The following is a 24492-nucleotide window of genomic DNA, read 5'->3' as shown; positions in this document are numbered from 1 at the left end:
ATCTGGTACTGTGATCCCTCCAACTTTGCTCTTCTTTCTCATTATTGCAACTTAACAGGGGTTAGTTTTTGTTGTTGTTGTTCCATATAAATTTTTGAAATATTTTTTTCTAGATCTTTGAAAGATGCATTGGTATTTTAATAGAAATTATGTTGAATCTATAGCTTGCTATGGGTAGTATGGACATTTTAATTATGTTGATTCTTCTAATCCATGAACATGTTATGTGCTTCCACTTAACTGTATTTTCCTTAATTTATTTCTTCAATGTCCTATAGTTTTATGGGTATAGGTCTTTTACCTCCTTGGATAAAATGTATTCCTAGGTTCCTTATGTTTTTGTTGTTGCAAGAGTAAATGAAGTTGTAGTCTTAGTTTCTCTTTCTGAGAGTTCATTATTAGTGTATAAGAATGCCACCAAATTCTGGATATTGATTTTGTATCCTGCAACTTTGCTGAATTCATTTATTAGATCTAGTAGTTTTTTGGTGGAGTCTTTAGGGTTTTCTATGTACAATATCATGTCATCTGTGAGTAATGGCAGTTTTACATCCTCCTTTCTAATTTTGATGTCTTTATTTATTCTTCTTGTCTGCTCACTTGGGCTAGAACTTCCAGTACTATGTTGAATAAGAGTGGTGAAAGAGGAAATCCATCTTATATCTGATCTTAAGGGAAATGCTTTTAAGTTTTGCCCATTGAGTATGATGTTGGCTGTAGGTTTGTCATATATGGTCTTATATTGTTAAGGTATGATCCCAATATAGCCACTTTGCTGAGAGTTTTTATTATAAATGCATGCTGGATTTTGTCAAATGCTTTTTCTGATTCTATTAATATGATCATATGATTTTTATCCTTCATTTTGCTTATGTGGTATATCATGTTTATTGATTTTCAAATATTGAACCATTCTTGCATCCCCGGAATAAATCCCACTTGGTCATGGTGTATTAATTTTTTTAGTGTATTGGTGGATCCTATTTGCTAATATTACGTTGAGGATTTTAGCATCTATGTTCATCAGGAATATTAGCCTGTAGTTCTCTTTCTTTGTAGTGTCTTTATCATCCTATATAATAAAAGCCTAATATGCTAATTGTCCATTCATCTGATCGGCCATTCAACCAATCATAGCATAATATGCTAATGATATGCTAAGACCACTCAACTGCTTGCTATGATGTGTACTGACCACCAGGGGGCAGATGCTCAATGCAGGAGCTGCCCCCTGGTGGTCAGTGTGCTCCCACAGGGGGAGTGAAGCTCAGCCAGAAGCCAGGCTCACGGCTGGTGAGCACAGCAGCAGTGATGGGAGCCTCTTCCACCTCCATGGCAGCGCTAAGGATGTCTGACTGCTGGCTTAGGCCCACTCCCCTGAGGGCTCCTGGACTGTGAGAGGGTGCAGGCCGGGCTGAAGGGACCCTCCCCCCCTCCCTTGAGTGCATGAATTTCATGCACCAGGCCTCTAGTATATATATAGTTTTTTATGTCATTTATTTCCACTCTGATCTTTATTATTTTCTTCCTTTTACTTACTCTGGGCTTTTCTTGTTGTTGTTTTTTCTATTCTTTTAGTTATAAGGTTAGGTAGTTTATTAGAGATTTTTCTTGTTTTTAAGTAGCCTGTAATGCCATGAACTTCTTTCTCAGGACTGCTTTCACTGTGCCCCATAGATCTTGGGTTGTTGTGTGTTCCTTTCCATTTGTCTCCTCCAGGTAATTTTTTATTTCTTCCTTGATATCATACATATTAATTGTCTAATAATATGTTATTATCCTTCATATGTTTAAATATCTTTGAGCTTTTTTATCATGGTTGATTTCTAGTTTTATGACATTGTGATCTGAGAAAATGCTTAATATAATTTTAATTGTGTTCAGTTTGTTAAGTCTTATTTTGTGTCCTAATTTGTGGTCTATCTGTTATAATGTTCCATGTGCACTTGAGAAGAATCTGTATTCTGCAGCTTTGGGAAGAAATGTTCTATAAATACCAATTAAATCATCTGATCTAGTGTGTTGTTGAAGGCTGTTGTTTCCTTGTTGATTTTTTGTCTTAAAAAGCTATTCATTGATGACAATGGGGTGTTAAAATCCCCTACTATGACTACATTGCTGTTGCTCTCTCTCATAATGTCCACCAAGAGATTTTCATATATTTAGGTTCTCCTATATTGGGTGCATGTATGTTAAACATGGTATATCCTCTTGTTGGAATGATCCCTTTAGAATTATGTAGTGACCTTCTATGCCTTCTGTTATGGTCATTGTTTTGAAGTCTACTTGGTCAGATATAAGTATTGTTACCTCCACTTTTGTTTTGTTTCCATTTGCATGGAAATTTTTTTTATCCTTTCACTTTCATCCTGTGTGAGTCTTTTGTTCTGAGATGGATCTCTTGTAGACAGCATATATATTTGTCATATTTTCTTATCCATTCATCTACCTATATCTTTTGATTGGATCATTTAATCCATTTACATATAAGGTTATTATTGATAGGTCTTTATTATTGCCATGTATTTTCTTTATGCCTATGTTCCTCTCTCTGTGTCTCTGTCTGTCTGTCTCTCTCTCTTTATTCTTATTTTTATAACAGTCGCTTTAGCAATTATTGCAATGATGCTTTGGTGTTAATAAACTCCTTTATTCTTCTTTTATCTGGGAAGCACTTTATTTTGCCTTAGATTTTAAATGATAGCCTTGCTGGATAGAGCAGTCTTGGTTGCAGGTTCTTACTTTTCATTACTTTGAATACTTCATGCCATTTCCTTCTGGCCTGAGGTGTTTCTGTTGAGAAATTAGGTGACAGCCTTATGGGAATTCCCTTTTAAGTAAGTGACTATTTTTCTCTTGCTGCCTTTAAGATTATTTATTTGTCTTTAATCTTGACCATTTTTCATTATGCTGTGTCTTGGTGTGAGTCTCTTTGGGTTCATCTGTGCTTCTTGAACTTGTGTGACTTTTTCCTTCACCAGGCTAGGGAAGTTATCTGTCATTTCTTCAAACAGGGTCTCTACCCTTTGCTTGATTTCTTCTCTTTCTGATACCCCTATGATGCAGATATTGTTGTGTTTCATATTGTCCTTAAACTATCCTCCTATTTGTTTTTAATTTTTTATTGATTTTAGAGAAAGAGGAAGGGAGAGGGATAGAGAGCTAGAAACATTGATGAGAGAGAAACATAGATAGTCTGTCTCCTGCATGCCCCCTACTAGGGATTGAGCCTGCAACCTGACTGTGAATCAATCTTGTGACCTCTGGGTTCATGAGTTGATGCTCAACCCTAACCCTTCCCATGAACACACAGTGAACAGAGTGGTAACTATGCACAGGCAGCCCAAGGCCCGTTACAAATAACATCTATAGGCTTCTTTTAGCTTAGAGCTGGGGGCAGATGTGTGGTTGGACTGAGGCTCCCTGAGGTCTGCACCCACCTATAAGCTAGCCCACCTCCTCCCGAGTCTTCCTCCTGAGCCTTCCAAAGAGTCTTTAGGACGAACTCAGTCTAGCCTAGCTCTGGCTAGTGGGCCCCCTGCTTAGAGATTACACAGTCAGGCACTCAATGAGGGGAAATTAGTCTCTGCTTCAAAGCCAAACACCCCAGTCTACCACAGACTCTAACTCTATTTCTTAAGGGCACTTGCTGCAGGTTCAGGTTGGGTACAGCCTGCAGTCTCCTCTGCAAGAGCAGGTTCAGCTGCCCTGGGCTCAAGGGGATAGATCAAAAGAGTCTCTGATTCAGAATGTTGCCTGCCCAACCCGCAGGAGGGGTAAGCACTTCCTCCTGGTTCCAGACAAAAGCCTCTGAGGGTCTCATACTTTGAATGTCTGGGTCTGAGTTCCTCTCTAAGCCGGCACAGAACTGCACCCAGTGGGGGTATTCAGGACTTTACAGAGCTGAACCAAACAGTCTCCTGTTGGGGATGGTATTCACAGCCTGCAGGGGGTGGGGACTGGCTCTACTTCTCCTTCCAGAGGCTGCCTGGCTGAACTCACAGGAAGCTTGGAACAGCCTTCCTATGGTACAGCCACAGAGTTCAGCACTTGGCCATCTGTCTCCCCGACAGAAGCCTTCTGGGGGACAGAATCCAAAAATCCCAGCTCTGAGTGGTACCAGTGCTCTCTTGCCACCAAACCAAGCAGGAGAGGGTAGAAAATCAGCCCCTTACAGGACTCTGATCTCTCTCCTCAGCTGGTCTCAGCAAAGTGGGGACCAACATTTCCTGCTCCACTTGAGCTCCAAACTCTTCAGGGTAGCCCCAAAATTCCAGACCTGTGTCACTGCCCCATGCCACCGACCCAGCCGGCTGGGGCAGCCTGGGCAGTTCCACAGGTGTGGGGAGGGGTTCCGACCTTGTGCTCCAGGTGGGACAGACCTTTCTCCTTTCCCCAAGCCAAACAGTTTAGTCACTAACTAGGGCTCTGCACGTTGCCTTTCAAGAAAGTAGAGGGTCCCTCAAGGTCACTGCTCGGTGTGCCTGCAGATCATTCCCCTGGGCCCAAACGTGGCAGTGCAGCCTCTCCAGCAGTCAGAGCCCAGAGCGAATTTATTAAGCTGGGACTGGGAACAACAGGAGTGCTCCTCCACTGGGAAGGTGTGATTCAAGTCTCTCAGGCAGACAGAATCCCCCTGGTTCCCTCTGCCCGATGCTACGACGCTACGCGGGCTCTCCTTCCAGTCTCTGCTGTTCTGGGTTTGGGATCCCTGCAAGGGGTTGAGACCCTACACTCCCAGGGTGAGGGAGGTTTGCAGCCATGATATCCTCCAGCCTCTTAGCCATCGCACCTGCTTGAGGGGGTCTCTTCCTTTCCTTGACTACACTCCTCTTACCAGTCTCCATGTGGATTCTTCAGTGCTCCTTACATATGATATCTCTGATCAGCTACTCTTCAATTGGTTTTTCAAGTTGATTGCTCCTTAGTTGAGAAGTAAATCTGGTCCCTGGCTGGGAACATCGGCACACAGGCTGCAGCTCTGCAGCCATCTTCGACTTGGGTTTGGTGCTCAATAATTGCCTGTAGCACAAAACCCAGCCCCTTTCTTTACTACTCATGTGGTCATGCTCAGAAGTAAAAATAAAATAGGTGTAGTAAGTTTTCTTTGCTGTTGTGACCACAGATACCATATAAAAATGAGAGTAATAATAATTTGTTCAGTTCATGACATGGCCTTCAAATATATTATTATTTAATTCTCACCTTTTATAATTGCCACTTTACATATGGAAAATAGACTGAGTGTTTCATTAGCTTCTCTAATCATGACTACTGGCCCGAACAGACCTGGGTTCAAATCATTGTTCGGCAACTTGAGAACTATGTAACTTGGAGCCAATTACTAAGTTCTCTGAGTCCCAGTGTCCCCAGATATAAAATAGATATAACTTTTAAAGCCAATATAGAGTGTTAGTACAATATCTGAGGCATTGCAGGGTCCAGACAATAAAATAAAAATTCCTCTAGTTTTATAATCAACAGAAGTTTGTTTATTCAAAGGAATTGCTTATGCTGGTGAGAGAACAACTAAGAAGTCAGACAGGTGACACAGTGAAGCAACCCAGGAATTAGTAACAGAAAAAAAACGGCCACCACACCTGGAACGGGAGGCACACGGAGGAGGAGGGCCCACCAAAACCCAGAAGCCAGCTAAGAGCTGGAGCCACAGCAGGGGAGCACGGAGGAGACTTGGCTTCTCAGGAAGGAGAGAGAAGGGGACTCACCTTGGTGCCTGCCCCGCTCTGCCTCCAAAGCCTCTCACTGGCTAAACTAAGTAAAGGCCAGAGGGTAAAGGAGCCTGGGAATAGGGCTTCTTGTGGAACCAAAAAGAGGGTTCTGGAAGGTGTGGGCATTGGGTCAGAGAGCAACCAGGCAGTCAGGTGGCACAGTAGATAAACACAGACAGTAGTTACTAGTCCGCAGTGTACAATCTGGAACTCAAATTAAAATTCTCTAGCTCCTGCTCTTCCTTTTCCCTGGGAATTGGATCAGTGCTATAAACAAATACGCAGTGTAGTGTTATGCTTATAACCAAGTTTGTCTAAATAGTTGAGATGTTACATTAATTATTTTTTTCTTAAAGACTAAAGATATTCTGTCTTCTCTCAAATGAGGTTACATACACATGCGGCTAAGGGAATTTCCAGAACACCAGCTTCATGAGTAATTCCGCATAGCGGTTAACCACACCAGTCCCTAATTTTTGGAGCAAACTCTTCAAAACAGCATGCTCATCCAGGCTTTGAGCTTAGTCATGACCCCTAGGGTTAGAAGAGATTGCTTTTTCTCGTGGCTGTATGCCCAACATCTAAAATGGTGCCTGGCAACTAGTCGGCACTCACAACCTCTTTGGTTAAGGATGAACCAAACCTGAGGTTATCCTTGGCTCAGCCCCTCAGCTTAGTCATGACCCCTAGGGTTAGAAGAGATTGCTTGTATGCCCGACATCTAAAACGGTGCCTGGCAACTAGTCGGCGCTCACAACCTCTTTGGTGAAGAATGAACCAAACCTGAGGTTATCCTTGGCTCAGCCCCTTTCACTCAGAGCCAACATCTCATTTCTGACCCAGCTCCCTGCTTCTACTCTGTACGCCTCCACTTACCGCCTGCCAGAGCCAATCATTATCCCTTTGGAGGCACTGTCATGTCTGGCCTGAAAACTTCAGCAGCCTCTGACTGGTTTCCTGGCTCTGCTCTTGCCCCCTCCTGATCACTCTCCATCCTGCAGCCAGTGATCCTCTGAAGTAAGTGCACATCTCATAGGCCACTTAGAGCGTCTCAGTGGCTCCTGCCCCATTTCCAGCCCCTCCTGGGATGCAGCCGAAACACCTCTGCACGGCATCAAAGGTCCCGGGGCTTTCCTGTCCAAGTCAGCTGCTTCTCTTGCCACAGGTGTCCTGAGAGTCTCCTGGCTCCCTTAGGCTCCAGGCTTGCATTATTCTCTCTGTGAGGAAGGCTCCTCCCCACCTTGTCCACCTTTAAAATCATATTTCAAAGCCACATTCTCTGAGGGGTCTTTCAGACTTTTGTAGGCAGTTTCAGGGTTTCTACTACACCCACCAGTTGTGACAATTTATGTTTCCGAAGACCCCACCACACCTTGCTCCTCAGGCCAATAATCCCAGCTATAGCCTGACATACTGTGGGCACATTTCAAATGTGAGTCAAATTTGTCAGAGGAGCGCTTATTTCACAGATGAAGAAACTCTTATCTCAGTGCTGTTGAAGGTTCTATCTGCTGTCCTTTCCTTCCTCTCTCTGTTGCTGGCAGCCACCTGAGCCAGGGTCTCATCTCTTCATATTCAGATTATGGCCTTGGTTGGCCATCGAAGGCATGTGTTTTTCATGAGGACGGTCAGCATCAGGCGGTCATGTTGGTCTTTGTAGTTAGTAACCTGATGTTTCTAAAAACTATTCAGGGACTTCTTCCATCCTGGTCTCTGCATCCGCATTCCATCCTGGGGCTGTTGGAACAAGCTTGTTTCCCTTCACAAGGCACTGCCTCATGCTTCCAGCTCTGCCCAATGCATCACGCTGTCACAGAAATCCTTCCAGGGCCCATTTGGAAATAGATTGATTACTTTGAACATGAATGGTGTGTCTTGGGAAAAAAACAAATGAATCAAATGGAAAAATGAATGAACATCATGAAATTTACCTTACCAGCTGGAGACATGACATATTCATGAGTTCCTTGGAGACAATCCTTTTAGAAGAATTCACTATTAAAGAAAGTCTGCAGTTAGGTGGAGTCGGAGTTCAGCTTAAATGTATTTATATCTGAATGGAAATCACCCTCTGAAAGAAAAAGAATTTTTTATCTCGTGTGAAGGGCGGTTGGAGTGATGGTGGGCTTGCTGCAGGCATCTCCTCGCAGGCCTTCTTGCTTAACCATTTTTGTTTCTCTCCTCTTTGTTGCTATCATCTGAGTTTTCTGTGCCTGTTTGATTGTTTCCTTTTTTTTTTTTTTTTTTTTTGGTGTTGTTGTTGGTCTTTGTAGTTAGTAACCTGATGTTTCTAAAAACTATTCAGGGACTTCTTCCATCCTGGTCTCTGCATCCGCATTCCATCCTGGGGCTGTTGGAACAAGCTTGTTTCCCTTCACAAGGCACTGCCTCATGCTTCCAGCTCTGCCCAATGCATCACGCTGTCACAGAAATCCTTCCAGGGCCCATTTGGAAATAGATTGATTACTTTGAACATGAATGGTGTGTCTTGGGAAAAAAACAAATGAATCAAATGGAAAAATGAATGAACATCATGAAATTTACCTTACCAGCTGGAGACATGACATATTCATGAGTTCCTTGGAGACAATCCTTTTAGAAGAATTCACTATTAAAGAAAGTCTGCAGTTAGGTGGAGTCAGAGTTCAGCTTAAATGTATTTATATCTGAATGGAAAACACCCTCTGAAAGAAAAAGTCTAGAAGTAGAATTTTTTATCTCGTGTGAAGGGCGGTTGGAGTGATGGTGGGCTTGCTGCAGGCATCTCCTCTCAGGCCTTCTCAAGTCTCTCTGATGAGTTTAAGGGGACTGGGCATCTGCAAAAGGTTCTGTTCAGTCCCATTGACATGTATTGGCATCCATTCGGTGTAAGGCATTGTGACATCCTGTGGGGCTATAAGGACAAACAAGATAATGTCTTTAATTCAATTCAATGAGAAAAATAGATGTCTAAGTAAATAAAGGAAAAAGGTTTTGTTTGGGGTTTTCCGGTGATTAATTAAGACTTGCACAACCAGAAGTGCTGCTATCACTAAGTATAGTATGGGGACCACAGATCATGGCCACTTGATTTACAGTTGAGATGCCCACGAGATGAGGGAAATCGGGGTGCCCTGATGTAGGTAGGAGCTTCTTCATGTCAGAGCATCAGGAGAAAGTGACTGACAGGTGTGTGTTTGTCAGCTGCTGGGACCTACTTCTCCATGTTGAGTACATCCTTCCAGGTTCTAGACACGAGTGAGGGGAAGTCCGAATCATTCCATTAGCAACAATATTCACTGGTACTGACCATCCTATGTGCTAATTAGTGGCCATCCTGGGAACCTAATCACCACATAGGATGTTGTGTTTTTAATGTGAAAATATTGCAAAGCCATCAAATGAATAAAAAATAATTAATTTGTGAAATGCAACACATTCCTCTGTGGGTTACTACCTATGTAGAGCTTTGCCTGCAGTGGGTTCTCAGGTATGAAATGAATGTTTCAGAGTGGATTTTCCCCAAAATCACAGAGCTGAGTCTGAGCTGGAGGTAGATTTCTCCTACTAACTTGGAAGAAACACTAATGTGAATAAGCCATGAAAAAGCTCAGGCCCATTGAGCCAAGGTTGGTATAGAATAAAATCTTAAAGGAATGAAATATTTTCACCATCTTTTGCCTGATTCCAGGGGGGGGGGAGGTGCAGGCGGGAGGATGGAGTAAGGAATTAAAATAGTTGCATTTCTCTGTATTCCTACAGTTACGTGTAAGGAGAGAGTGTGATTAAAGAAAGCATGATGGGTTTCCAATATAGGCATATGATCCAGCCAAATTTTGCCTTACAAATAAATAGTATTTCTGTGGCCTCAAATATAATTTACAGATTAAAACCAGCATTTAAACTAAAAGTGTATGTTAATTTCTAGATCATTTGGGAAGATGGCACCAATTTTAGATAAGTATGAAAAAAAGGCAATTTGTAATTATATTTTTCATGTTTAGTAGTCTATATTATTGAAAATAAAATGAGGATCTTTTGGAGATATTAAATTTCCTGCTTCTATTTTTCTTGCTCAGATTTTTAAACACAAAAATTACACAATTTGGGGTTGGGGAAAACAAAACCTCTCTCTAGGCATTATACACATCAGCAAACGTGTGTACACGTTCACCTGAGTACGGCAGGCTTCGCCCAAGCTGGTCCAGGACAGTTGATAGGCGGCAGTCATGGATGTTGATGTATGGGTGCTCCGGAGTGCAGCCCGATTGTGGTTTCTTAAACATGCCACGTCCTGGGGGTGAGAAGGGCTCTTTAGTGAAATGAAATACTACTCTGTCACAGTTTCCTTGCTCACAATTCAATCATGGCAAATCCTTCCCCAGTGCTGCCACTGAAATCATTACATTCAGAATTAAACATGGTGTAACAGAGCAGGCGACAATACCCTGAGGTGCTATTGACATGTCAGGTCTCACATCAATAATCAGCTTTCCCATACAGTGAATATGAAAAGGCCTGCAGATGTGGATTCTTTTTTCTCCCTTTGGAATGAGTGTAATCACCGTCTGTTCCTGATTCGCTTCCATCTGCCTGTCTGGTGCCACGTGGCCTGACCTGTCATCGGTGCTGCTCCCCCTTCTCCCTCCAGTCACTGCCCTCACTCTAGAAACCTGCCCAACTCAGCTCCCTAGGAGCCCTGAGACCCTCTGTGCAGGGTCTTCTTTCTCGCCACCAGTCAGTAAGCCCTTGGATCCAAACTTCTTTCTGACGTACACATCTACTACCCACCATCGTGTATCCCCTCACTCTCCTCTTGCCTCATATCCTTCAGATTTCCCCACTTTCTTTTCCTCTTGGCTTCCTTCATCTTCCTAATCCCTCCAGCACCCTCCCGCTCACCTTCCTGGAAGCAGCATGGTGCTGAGGAAGGAGAACAGCTTTCACAGTGCAGAGAACTCGGTCCCAGTCCTGCCTCCACGCTCGCTGTTACATGATGTCCTGCATGTGACAAGCTCATGGAGCCTCAGTTTCCCACCCGTGAAAATTCCCACACAGGGTTGTTGTAGGGACCCAAGGAAACAAACCTTTACTCCTGTCACTTTATTTCCATCTCCATGTGAAAGGCCTTGACAGCGTTTACACTAATAAAATTGAATATTTTAGCTATGTATAGTGGAACAAGACTGAGGAATTTAACTCGCAGGCTTTAAGGAAACTAAATGTTGACCTAATAATAGGGCAGATGTTTGTTGTTGGTTTAATAACAAATCTTTCTTTGGAAGGAAAAACTAGGTGATGGTATTTTCTTCTGAGTCTTAGACTTCTGTGTCTATAATAAATCATCTCAGTAAACTGTAAAATTCTCTAAGGCAAAGTGGGCAAAGTTTTATTGTAAGGGCCACATACTAAATATACTAAATACAAATAGGCATTGCAGCTCATATGGTCTCTGTGACAGCTACTCAACTCTGCTGCTGTAGCACAATAATACCCAAATGAATGAGCTGGACTGTCTCCCAATAAAACTTTATTCACACAAATAGATGGCAAGCTACCTTTGGCCCCTGGACTCTAGTTAGCCAGCTCCCGTTCTGGGGCATGAATGGAGATTACAGTTACCATAATGATTAAGGAAGTCAGAAATTATGAGTGAGTTACAGGTCTCAGGTGATTCTTTTGTGATAATTCTAGAATCATTAAGGCTTTTTGGTTAATAATGAACATCATTGTGTGTGTGTGTGTGTGTGTGTTGTGTGTGTGTGTGTGTGTGTGTACATGTGTGTGTGGCCTGTATAAGTTCTCCTGACAGAAATATTAGTCAGCTCCAGATTTTGGGATGTAAACAGGCCCTTGAAAGCAGATTTGGGTTCTATAGGTTCATTGGAAGTTGGTGAACCCATCCTGGCTTCCTGGAACTCCTGGAGCTGAGAAATCAGAAAGCCAGAGAGAAGGGGGGTAGCAGTGATGACTGCCATTCATTGAGCTGCCCTTCTCGTCACAAACTATGACCACGATTCTCCGCACTTTAAGTGAAGGTTTAGTTGAGAGAGGACGAGTGCTTAGCCCACACCCACACTTAGGTCAGAGGCTGCTTTCCCCGTGGCCGCAATAGTCCCCTCAACAAAAGTGACTGTCTTTCCCTGGGACACCCACCTTTCTCCAGATTTAGAACCAGAGCAGGTAAAATGGTCTCTTCTTCCTTCTATGTTTACTTTCCAGGAGCGGTTTCAAACACCAAACAATAAATATATCCTGAGTCACTCCATATGGCATGCCAGGCATAAAGCTTCCATTATATTATATTTTATTGTTTAAATATATTTTTATTGATTTCAGAGAGGAAAGGAGAGGGAGAGAAAGATAGAAACATCAATGATGAGAGAGAATCATTGATTGGCTGCCTCCTGCACATCCCACACTGGGGATGGAGCCCGCAACCTGGGCATGTGCCCTGACCAGGAATCAAATCTAGGGCCCTTCAGTCAGCAGGATGATGCTCCATCCACTGAACCATGCCAGTCGGGCCTTCCATTATATTTTAAAATTTCTTTTCTTTCCATTTCTAGAACTAAACTGCAAAGAGACAAGAAAATGAAAGCTCAGACAATTAAGAAATCTGCCCAAAGCATCACCAATAACTAACTGTGAAGTGATAACTTGAACGTAGTTCTCACCAACTGCAAAGCATTCTCTATGCATACAACTGCTGTGGAGCAATGGCTAACATCACAGGCTCTCAAGCCTTACTGACTGGGTTCAAATCTCAATTCCACTACTTACTAGCTGCATCACCTTGAACAACCCTGTGTCTTAGTTTTCTATTTTATCAAACTAGAATGATACTGATCCCCCCACATTCACAGTTTGTCCTAAGTAATGAAGCAGTAACGGGCACATAATAAACAGCCTAGGGACTGGCTCTTTCTGTGATCGAAGGAGTCTGTCCTTCACTGCTGTGTCCCTAGCACTTAGAATAGCTCCTACCACATAGTCGGCAACATCTACACTAATAAAAGAGAAACATGGTAATTGGCGTACGACCGCTACCCTTCCCATTGGCTAATCAGCATATCCTTATGCAAATTAACTGTCAGCCAAGATGGCGGCCGGCAGCCAGGCAGCTGGAAGCGAACATGAGGCTTCCTTGCTTCAGTGACTGCAGACTCCAACGTTCCCCGCCTCACTTGCCAGCCTCTGAGTTGCAACTCTAAGCAACAATGTACTATGTTGCAAATAAGAAGCTAAACAAAACCCTAGAAACCAGCTTTCAGCCTGCCGGGATCTCAGAGCTGAAGTTATACATTGTTTCGATTATAGAATGGCAAACAAACCAGATACAAAGCCTCAGAGCTAGAGCCAGAGCTAAAGCTGGCCCAGAATAAAATAAAAAAAGAGAAAAAAAAGGAGCGGTTGGGAGCTTCAGTCAACAACCGCCAGCCTGAAAGCAGCCCTCAGCCCCTCACCCAGACTGGCCAGGCACCCCAGTGGGGACCCCCACCCTGAAGGGGGTGTGACCAGCGGCAAACAGCAATCATCCCCTCATCCAGGCTGGCCAGGCACCCCAGTGGGGACCCCCACCCTGAAGGGGGTGTGACCAGCTGCAAACAGCCATCATCCCCTCATCCAGGCTGGCCAGGCACCCCAGTGGGGACCCCCACCCTGAAGGGGGTGTGACCAGCTGCAAACAGCCATCATCCCCTCATCCAGGCTGGCCAGGCACCCCAGTGGGGACCCCCACCCTGAAGGGGGTGTGACCAGCTGCAAACAGCCATCATCCCCTCATCCAGGCTGGCCAGGCACCCCAGTGGGGACCCCCACCCTGAAGGGGGTGTGACCAGCTGCAAACAGCCATCATCCCCTCATCCAGGCTGGCCAGGCACCCCAGTGGGGACCCCCACCCTGAAGGGGGTGTGACCAGCTGCAAACAGCCATCATCCCCTCATCCAGGCTGGCCAGGCACCCCAGTGGGGACCCCCACCCTGAAGGGGGTGTGACCAGCTGCAAACAGCCATCATCCCCTCATCCAGGCTGGCCAGGCACCCCAGTGGGGACCCCCACCCTGAAGGGGGTGTGACCAGCTGCAAACAGCCATCATCCCCTCATCCAGGCTGGCCAGGCACCCCAGTGGGGACCCCCACCCTGAAGGGGGTGTGACCAGCTGCAAACAGCCATCATCCCCTCATCCAGGCTGGCCAGGCACCCCAGTGGGGACCCCCACCCTGAAGGGGGTGTGACCAGCTGCAAACAGCCATCATCCCCTCATCCAGGCTGGCCAGGCACCCCAGTGGGGACCCCCACCCTGAAGGGGGTGTGACCAGCTGCAAACAGCCATCATCCCCTCATCCGCCCTGCTCTGTGCATGACGGGGCGGCGCCCCAACTCCCCAATCGGCCCTGCTCTGAGCCTGACCAGGGGCTGCACTTAGGGATTGGGCCTGCCCTCTGCCACCTGGGAGCAGGCCTAAGCCAGCAGGTCATTATCTCCCGAGGGGTTCCAGACTGCGAGAGGGCACAGGCCGGGCTGGGGAACCCCCCTCCCCACCCCCCCAGTGCACAAATTTTTGTGCACCGGGCCTCTAGTTGTTGTATAAATGAAAAATGTTCAAACAAACTAGTCTTTGAATTAGGTCATGTCTGGGTTCAAAGACAACTTTTCTTTGTATCATGTGAATTTAATAGGTCAAATTTAATATGAGTCTTTGACATCATGATTTGAAATGTAGTAATGGAAACTAGTGATTGTCTTAGTTATTTCAATGCTCCCAACAGAAGTGGATGCTGTACAAAGGTGATGCTGAGGTTCATAGCACACAGCACATGGCACACGGCACATTCCACACGGCACATTCACATTTATTCTAGTTCTTTGCTATTCCCGAAGGAGTGTCCTTATGTAATTCATTCTAAAATTTCCTTCATCCTTTTTTTTAAAAAACAAACAAACAAACATCTAAGTCTGTCATTAGGCATAGACTTTATCCCTGAATGTTTGTACTAAACTTGTGTCCTGTTTAATACTGTGTATTTTAAATCCAAGCTAGTATTTCGTGACATCAGCTGCTGGGAGCTACTGTAATAAGTGAATTATGGTCCTATTCAGCTGGCAAGATTGCCTTTGATGCCTGCACTTCAGCAATGATGGGGGTACAGAGGGCAACAGTGCCTCCAGAGGGGCCCGAAGCCCCCAGTGGACCATACACAGAGAGGAGCACGTCCAGGAAATATGGGGATGGAAGTGCATTTGAAACAATCAGCTTTTTCAGGTAGAATTTCATGCAGTTTCTCAGAAGCTGAGACCTGTAGCCCCAAGAACACCATCTAGACACTGTCACTTCTTGGCAGACAACCATTTTTAAAGCTTTATCAGATTTACAATAACATTCATTCTGAGTGGTGATTAACGGATACCCCTAACACAGTAAAGCATTGGGGTTCTAATCTTTCTCCCTGTCTTACACTGTAAATTATTTTCATTAAGATTAAGCATCTCACTAGAGTAACTTAGGCAACCAACACCTCAGAAGGCTCTATCCCAACAGTACATGGACCAAAGAATACTTTAAAGACCTCAGCAGCCCTGACTGGTTTGGCTCAGTGGATAGAGTGTCGGCCTGCAGACTGAAAGGTCCCAGGTTCGATTCCAGTCAAGGGCATGTACCTGGGTTGCGGGCACATCCCCAGTAGGAGGGTGTGCAGGAGGCAGCTGATCGATGTTTCTCTCTCATTGATGTTTCTAACTCTCTATTCCTCTCCCTTCCTCTCTGTAAAAAATCAATAAAATATATTTAAAAAAAAAAGACCTCAGCAATTGCAGATGCCAACATGAAGCATCATTTTTGTTTGTTTTAATGTAGTATCCTTTACATGTTTTGTTTAAAACAATTAAAGTGAATAAGTTTTGCTCTTGAAGTTTCTTCTGTTTACAATCAAAATGATGTACACACTTAGTCTGATATGTATTTTCTTCAAGTAAAGAAAAATCAAATATTGAATATGTTTTGGAAATATGTATAACTGAAAAGTTTGCCTCAGTTTAAATTATTGATGCATTTGATTACCTTATAAACTAAGCTGTAAATTAAACTGTAAGTAAGAGAGTTACAGAATGCTGGGAGGTTGAATTTCCACATACAGTGAAACTTTGATTTTTCAGGAACCCATTGGTAAAACACAGTTATGAGATTAACATATGAAATAACAATTTGGTCCTAAATGGAGTAATAAAGAGAAATAAGATTTACCCTGAGATAGTTTATATGTAAAGTATGATGAGTCTGAAAACATGGTAAAATATAACAACATTTAATCTTCTATTGAAATAACAGCTAAAAAGTTGTTATGCATGAGGAATTATGTACTATGTATCTTACTTGTATTATTTTATTTCATTCTTAGATAGTATTATTACCCTCATTTGCTGATAAAGAAAAAGAGAAGAAAAGAGGGATTTGTAAAGGTCAAGTAATTTGCCAGAGGTTGCAAGGCTAGGGAAATTGCAGAGCCAAGATTGAAACTAGATAATTTGCCTCAGAAGCCTGAATTCTAGCCTATGACACAAGCTTACGATGTTAATGAGACTGACAATAAACACATGTTTTGGTTGTGTATGAAAATGGTTGCATATGACAACCTATACAAATAATGCTATTATAGGTAATATAACAGATAATACAATTACATACAGAATAGAAATAAAAATAAAACATTTGCCTTATGTCCTTTAAAAAGCAATTCTACCTTTTTAGAGGGCAGAATTTCAGGGAATGATAACTTCACAGTACTCTATAATAAACTCCGTTTTTGTTTTTGCATTCCAGATTAGTATTTCTATATCTTATTAATCAACCAATTAAAATTCCTATACATATTGTTATTGCTTTTTAGCTAGACATGACACATCTGAGCCTCAAAGAAGTTAAGAAAATGGACTACCATCATGTAGGTAGTTGGGAGCAGAAATTATATTCAACCCAATTCTTATGATTTCAAGTGTAATACAGTAAATTTTTTTCCACCTTCTGTTGTAAGGTGGCAGAGTGAGGACAAAATTGGTTTGTGAAATCTACTCAACACTACACTTGTTCTTTCTTCGCATAGGGCGCTACCCTCAGGAGAACAAGGGAACCTACATCCCAGTTCCTGTCGTTCCTGAGCTGCGAAGTGGCAAATGGGGGGCCAAAGTCATCAGCACAGAGGACAGGTCTGTCCGGCTGTCCATCCAGTCTTCCCCGGAGTGCATTGTGGGGAAATTCCGCATGTACATTGCCGTCTGGACCCCCTATGGTATACTCCGCACCAGCCGGAACCCAGAAACCGACACCTACATTCTCTTCAATCCTTGGTGTGAAGGTAAAGGGCAGGCGTCTATTTTTATCATTAAAAACAATTCATATATTTACGATGTTTCTATTTTTTGAAGTTATAGCAGAATTGTTGTGGAAGACATGTTTCTTTTCTACATACACTCCCCTCCCCACCACGATTAACAGACAGAAAAAAAAAGTGAGAAATTTGTCCTTAAAGTATATGAGAACAAAACCTGTATACATAACATTAATGCTGCTATACATTTATTCCAGGAAAAATGAAAGATTGCCTAAAGTTGCACAATTAGTTAATTGTCAAATTATATTTTTATGGCATGACCTCTGTGTTTGTGATTTCTCTGTGAACAAAATAGTCTTATGAAACTTGACTTTCAAACCTACTAAGATCCATAATCTGGCTTCAGAAAAATACAATAAAGTTGATCCTGTCCATAGTGGAACTAATTTCACTATCTAATTCAAGAATAGACAGCCTTAAGGTCCAATGATCCCATAAATTTGTTTATATGCATAGTGGATGCAAATTTCATAAGCCATAAGTCTGGATGTGCAAACATATAACTTTATTTTAATGGGATACAACTTAATCTCTGCTGCTATTTTGATTCTTCTTTCTGTCTACTGCAGCTTAACCTAGTTTTACTTAAATAGATGAAACCAAGTCCAAGAATTTCTCTATCAATGCAGTTTAAAAACTCAGTCCTACACCATAGTTCCTCCTCATGCCCATGTCTATCCTTCTGCCTCCACTCTGGCATGGGACTGATTTTAGTTCCAGAGGCAGCAGCACTGATGGGAAAGGAACCACTTTTAGATCTTGAGAAATAAGTAATGAAACATGTAAAATCCGACATCGCGTGGGAGACTTCTCACATCATCTACCCCACATGTATTGCTCTCTAAAATCTTCCAAAAGGACTCAACAGTATTGCTAATTCTGAGTGGCTGTTGTTTGTGAGAGGTGTTTTCTACTTCTATGTAACATTAACCTGGATCCTACTGACCTTTTCTTTGAATTATCTCGTCCACAAATGTTGGCAGATGGCACTGAGCTAATTCTATACTCCCCATCCACCAACCCTATTATCTTGTACCAAATAGCCTTATATATGTGACAGATGTTCAAGGTTGATGGTATCGTGTTAACTGGCCCATGCGCAGTTCAAAGGTGCACTCCTGCTTACAGTCATCTTGTTAACCAGATAGAAGGCGTTCTGCAACTGAGTGAATAGGATGTTATTTGCAGGATGGAAAAGACTGAGGCACAGAGACAAACTAAGATTTTGAAAATATTAAGTTAGAGATAACTTTAGATACCAAACAGAAACTACAGTGGTAGCACTGGAGTGGAGGAGAAGATGGATTGGAGATCTACTTTGGATTTAGAACAGAAAGTGCAGAGGGATTAAACATGGGAGATGAAGGAGAGGTGGAGTCAAGAATTACTATATGTAGCCCAGCTGGCATGGCTCAGTGGTTGAGCATTGACCTATGAACCCAGAGGTCATGGTTAGATTGCCGGTCAGGGCACATGCCCGGGTTGCAGGCTCGATCCCCAGTGTGGGGCATGCAAGAGGCAGCTGATCAATGATTTTCTCTCATCTTTGATGTTTCTATCTCTCTCTCTCCCTCTTTATTCCTCTATGAAATCCATAAAAATATATTTTTTAAAAAAGAATTACTCTATGTATCTGGTTTAACCAACTGGGTTGCTATTTTCAGAGCTGCAATCAGAAGAACATGCAGTCACAGAGGCAGATACATTGGTTGATGCAGGAAGGCAGCAATCAGCTCCCTGGAGTGCTGCCGATGAGCTGAATGATAAGGAAAGACAGTGGCCATGTGTTTGAAAAATACACAAGGAATTAGGGAACGAAAAAAGATAGTTTTATTAGAGAAAGAAGCAGAAGTGAGCTTGTGCAACAGTGTAATGCAAGGTGAGGGAGTGGAGATAACAGGCATTGCCATTTCAGTCAGGAAGACTTCCTGTGACACCAAGATGGTAATGTGAGTATCAAAGGAGAATTTTTTAAAACAGGAGAGAGTAGGCATAATTTTATGGTGATAGAGACAAACCTGAAAAAGGGCTTGCTGCCCAGAGAGAGGGTAGTGGCTCAGATCCTTGGATGCACATTGGAATGACCTGGGCAGCTTTGAAAATTACTGATGCCTCAGTCTCCCATTCAGATATCCTGAGGTAACTTGTCTGGAGAGCAGCATGGGCCTTGGGGTCCTTACAAAGCTTTGCAGGGAGAACTTGGAGCCAAGGCTGAGAAGCACTGACTTCCAGAATGGAATCTTTGAGGGGGAGGGATGCAGGGAACAGAGATCTGAAGGGCTTGACAGATGGAGCTGTCCACCCTCCATTGTGACAGGAATAAAGCAGGAGGTGGGCGAAAGCATGGGTTTCTAGAATCAAGGAGGAGGATGACGTTGTTGCCACTTTGTGACTCTCTTTTGCTCAGTGAAGTGTAAAGCAGTCATCTGTGGAGAACAAGAAGCAAGGAGAGAGTTTTAGAGGCTTAAACATGAGTTGGGAGTGGGAAGTGGGCCTCTTACCTACCGAAACAAGGCAGGTGGGTCCTCCCTGCTCCCCAGAACACAGGGACACTACTGCAACCCCCCCCCCCCCCGCCGCCCGCAATGCTTTGGCCTGTGAAAGTCCAAACATTTCTGCAAATCCCTTAGGGGTTTCTGTCCTTAATTCCATCTCCACCTCCAGGAATCCTATTTCTCCCAGTGCTGACACCAATCTGCCTCAAAACCAATAATGCTCCTCCAAACAACATTCCAGAATGTCTAGAAATTAATTGCGATTTGATGTGGAGGGTGAGGGGTGGAAAGATTTACTCTGGTTCTGAAACTTGATGCACATCAGAATCACCTGGAGGGCTTGTTAAAACAGATTTCTGAGCAGCATCCGAAGGTTGAGCAGGTCTGGGATGGGGCCTGAGAATTTGCATTTGTAACCAGTTCCCAGGAGGTGCTGATGCTGCTAGTCAAGGACCAGACTTAGAGAACCACTGGCTCATGTAATAATCATCAATCAATAAATACAAAACGCAGGAGAGTATTTTTTTTTACTCTTAAAATTGTGTTGAGTCCTCCCTACACCTAACCCCAGGCTCTCCCTATCTCACTGCCTCTTCGTTTGCCCATTCTATTCTCCCTTGTTCTCCAAAAGTCTCTCCAGTCCACTCTTCAAAGAAAACTCTTTTTCTTTTCTCATGCAGAGCAGTTCAGAAACCTTTTTTATTTTGCTGTTTGTGCTCCTCCAATAGTCAGGCTTTTGGGGACCCCACACTTTTTGAAGACCATTCCATCCTTCCAGAAAAATTCTGGTGTCAGCTTTTCAGATAATAACTTTTTATATTCTAACTAGAGGCCCGGGGCACAAAAATTTGTGCACTGGGGGGGGGGAGGGTGTTTCTCAGCCCGGCCTGTGCCCTCTTACAGTCTGGGACCCCTCGGGGGATGACCACCTGCTGGATTAGGCCTGCTCCCCGGGGGATTGGGCCTAAGATGGCAATCAGACATCCCTCTGGCAGACCAGCAGCCCTTGGGGGATGTCCACTTGCCAGCAGGGAGCAGACCTAAGCTGCAGTCAGACTCCCATGTGAGAGCGCCCTGACCACCAGTGGGCAGCTCCTGCATTGAGCGTCTGCCCCCTGGTGGTCAGTGTGTGTCATAGTGACCAGTCATTCCCAGTCTTTCTGCTGTTAGGGTCAGTTTGCATATTACCCTTTTACTATATAGGATAGAGGCCTGGTGCATGGGTGGGGGCCAGCTGGTTTGCCCTGAATGGTGTTCCGGATCAGAGTGGGGGTCCCGCTGATGTGCCTGGCCAGCCTGGGTGAGGGGCTGAGGGCCGTTTTCAGGCTGGCCAGCGACTGAAGCTCCCAGCCTCTTCTTTTTTCCTTTTTTCTTTTTTTTTATCCTGGGATTTATTTACCTTCTATAATTGAAACTTCATTGCTGTCACTGGAGCTGAGAGCTGCTCACTCCAGCTCTGAGGCCTCAGCCTGCTGAAAGCAGGTATCTGGGGTTTGTTTAGCTTCTATAATTGAAACTTTGTTGCTTTCGGAGCTTAGAGCCGGGCCGCGGCAGGCGGGGAACCTTGGCTTCCTCCATCACTGGAGCAAGCAAGCCTCCTGCTCGCTTCAGCTGTGTGGCTGCTGGCCGCCATCTTGGTTGGTGGTTAATTTGCATATCACCCTGATTAGTCAATGGGAAGTGTAGCAAAGGTACGGTCAATTACCCTTTTTGTCTTTTATTAGATAGGATGTGAATATTCACTGATATCTCCCAGGGAATGTTAATGAAATGGGAGAAAGAAGTCATCTCCTCATTTCACTTACTGTGTGATTTTCCCAGCCAACAAGCTAAGGCATAACCCCAAAAGGGGATCTGTGTCATGAACCCCAGACACACTCAAATACATGGTTGCCTGACAGTCACCCAGTTTTGTGCTTGCATATGCTAATTCATAACAAGGGACTCTTGAAGATATGGTCTGACAATTGGAAAGTAGATAAAAAGAGAGGGGTTTGGCCATTGACCAGGTGGGAAAGATAACAGAAGAGAAAGTCAGAAATTGTCAAAAGAGAGCAAGCTGAGCAAGATGCTGAAAACAGCACACTCAATGTGGAAGTGGCATCCAAGGTGGCTTAGGACACTGGGTTGAAATTCTAGGGGCATGTACAGTACTTATTGATAAAAGCATGCTCAGCTGTCTTCCAAGGGGTCCGTCAGCTTGCTTTGCATTCATTGGCGATCTATCCTTAATCACTAAATCATTAATGGGGATCAATAGCAATACCACACTAGTGAGGGCAGGGGTGGATGCAGGGAGAATTATTGGCTAGATTTTTTAATTTAATAGCACCTAATGGGCTTCAGATCAGTTCCATGAGGGAGCCCTTCTCCAGGAGGTTGGAAAGAGAACTGTACCCACAAAGGCAGCAGGAGTAAGTCAGACTGTTTTGTGAATTCTGATTACTCAGAAACTCTGTATTATTGAATGCATTTTACTACTTAAATTTAGAATGTTCCAGATTGGTAGTCTAGCCTTAGTGCCAGATAGTATGTTCTGAAAGATTTAGATGTCCCGTACCTGTGCTCTGTCCTTCATCCAGGCCAATATTTCATTGGTTGAGCATCATTTATTATTATGGAATATTTCCTTTCTTGATGACTTGTTTCCTCCCATATTCTCCATCATTAATTTTCTTTACCTCATTCAGTCTTGTATCTAGCTCCTAGCACAGTACGTAGTACATGCTTAATGTTTAATGAATATTTGCCACATTGATTTAATAATTCCAAATAAATGCTTTTTAGGTTCACACCACCTACCATCACAGGTAAGTTGTAAATGTAATCTCACACCAAACCATCTTGAAAAATGTCAAAAAACTATATGGTGTATGTTGGAGTGTGTTTGTGGGAACATGTGTGTGTGGATTTTTCTCTCTCAGCATCTGACATCAAATTAGCACCTGGTATTTCTACCTATGAATTCCATGTGATTTTTTTTGTATTTTCCTTGAAACCAAGAAATCAATTACAATTAATGTAAATAAATCAATAAATTTCTAAATATCTGGGTGCTTTTAATAGGTAGTAAGTAAATATGACCAGTTTGTATTTTATTATGAAATTCATCCTTATACTATTTTCTTTGTAACTATACATGTCTTTTATACCCTTCAGTACAGAATGGAGTAATCACCAGGACTAGTATTTCTCGGGGTAACAATGACCAACACTTTTTATCTTGGAAACCCTTGTACCCAGATCAGAATTCATACCCTCAGACTAGAGCCATTTATCCATTCAATCCATACATATTGAGAGTATGTCTTCTCTGCACCTCCAGGCCCATGACAACATAAATACCCATGGGTAGTACAACAATATTATTTATTTACTCACAAATATGAAGGGTTAATGCTATATTAGGCATTGGGCATATGGCAGTGAAATAGACAATCTTTGCCCTCAGAGAGCTTCTACAAAGGTTTCACAAATGGTAAAAGTACTAAAATAAATCATGGCACAACAAGAACATATAATAAGGGCATCTGGTTTAGTTGGGGAGAGAGGAGACCTCTCTAGCCCCTAGAATAGTGCTTGCATGCCATAGCACTCAAATAGTTGTTTAATTGAATTTCTGTGAAGTTTTAATAAAGCTTATGTAAAACTTTAAGCCCTTGCTTATTCAAACCTTTTACTGAATAAAAGTTCATATATCACTCTTCCCAGTGTCAGAATCATTAGAGGCTCATTCATCATTTTTTTACACTAAGTGAGTATCATTCATTGTAGTATTGCAATCCACAGGACCCCAGAGAACAAAAAGTAAAAATTCTTTTAAATGGCATACAAGTGACCCCAAAATCAAGGTCAAATCACACTAATCTGCCAGTTCATGTGTTTTACAATTCTTTATATGTGTAATATTTTTATACTCCTCAAAGAATGCTCATGGCCAGGAGCTCCCTGCATTGTGTGTTTTGGAAAGCAGGATCCTTCTCTCATTCAGCTTAGCATGGTGCTAGGCACAAAGTGAATGTTCAATGAATGTTTACTTAATGGAATTGATGACCATTACTCTGAGAGGCAGGGAGAGGATTATTAGCCTCATATTTCAAGAGAAAAATCAGACTCGTGGTGTTATATAAATTTCTCAAGGTCACATAGAAAATTAAGAAACAAGCTAGGGTTGAAAGTTGAATTCCTGATTTGCGATGGATAAGCTCTTTTTTTTTTAAAACCAGAACATTGGTATTCTGTCTTGTGTAATATGATAAACAAGAAGTAAATGCCAGCCAGGAAGCTTCTATAATGTTCTAATCAGCATTGGAAAGGCCTGTCATTAAAAATAAATTAAAATAAAGCCAGGTTGATAACTATAAGATCAAACAAAAGTTTTCTTTGAAAAAAATGTAAGCGTGACAACAAGGGCGCAGGCTCCCTTTGAGTCCACATGCTAAGTAAAGAATCTCTGACACTGTTCTCTGTGGAGTTACTTCAGGAATAATAGCCTGTCTTCGGAAGATATTGGAGTATACTGAAAAGTCCTTAAACGGCAAAACAAACAAATCAAATAAACTTCTCAAGCTGATCTGAGTTGTAATGTAATGCAACATATTTGCCTGTGTTTTATGGATTTGTTTCATTTGAGTTAATAGGAACAAAGGCAGGCCTCTAGAATGTATTGAATCATTTTAGGAAGACAGTGGCTTTGGAACCTTCCAGAAAGAAAGGAAGCACAACTAGCTGGTGTGGCTCAGTGGTTGAGCATCAACCTATGAATCAGGAGGTTACAGTTTGATTCCTGGTCAGGGCACATATCCAGGTCACAGGCACAATTCCCAATGTGGGGAGTGCAGGAGGCAGCTGATCAATGATTCTCTCTCATCATTGAAGTGTCTATCTCACTCTCACTCTCCT

At 43.0% G+C, this 24492-nt stretch overlaps 1 protein-coding gene across 2 annotated transcripts in view; it reads left to right on the top strand.

Moving 5' to 3' along the window:
• The window catches only part of F13A1 (coagulation factor XIII, A1 polypeptide), a 195154-nt gene that overhangs the window by 55580 nt on the left and 115082 nt on the right, over positions 1-24492 (top strand). For both annotated transcript variants that reach the window (XM_014542409.1, XM_005869651.2), the window contains one exon: positions 16808-17059. In XM_014542409.1, the coding sequence (XP_014397895.1) occupies positions 16808-17059 (252 nt within the window). The remainder of the gene's footprint in view (positions 1-16807; positions 17060-24492) is intronic.

The sequence above is a fragment of the Myotis brandtii genome, unplaced genomic scaffold (genome assembly GCF_000412655.1).
Source record: "Myotis brandtii unplaced genomic scaffold, ASM41265v1 scaffold300, whole genome shotgun sequence".
Taxonomy (NCBI): domain Eukaryota; kingdom Metazoa; phylum Chordata; class Mammalia; order Chiroptera; family Vespertilionidae; genus Myotis; species Myotis brandtii.
The sequence above is the reverse complement of the archived record's forward strand: the minus strand, read 5'-3'. Positions and strand labels throughout refer to the sequence as shown.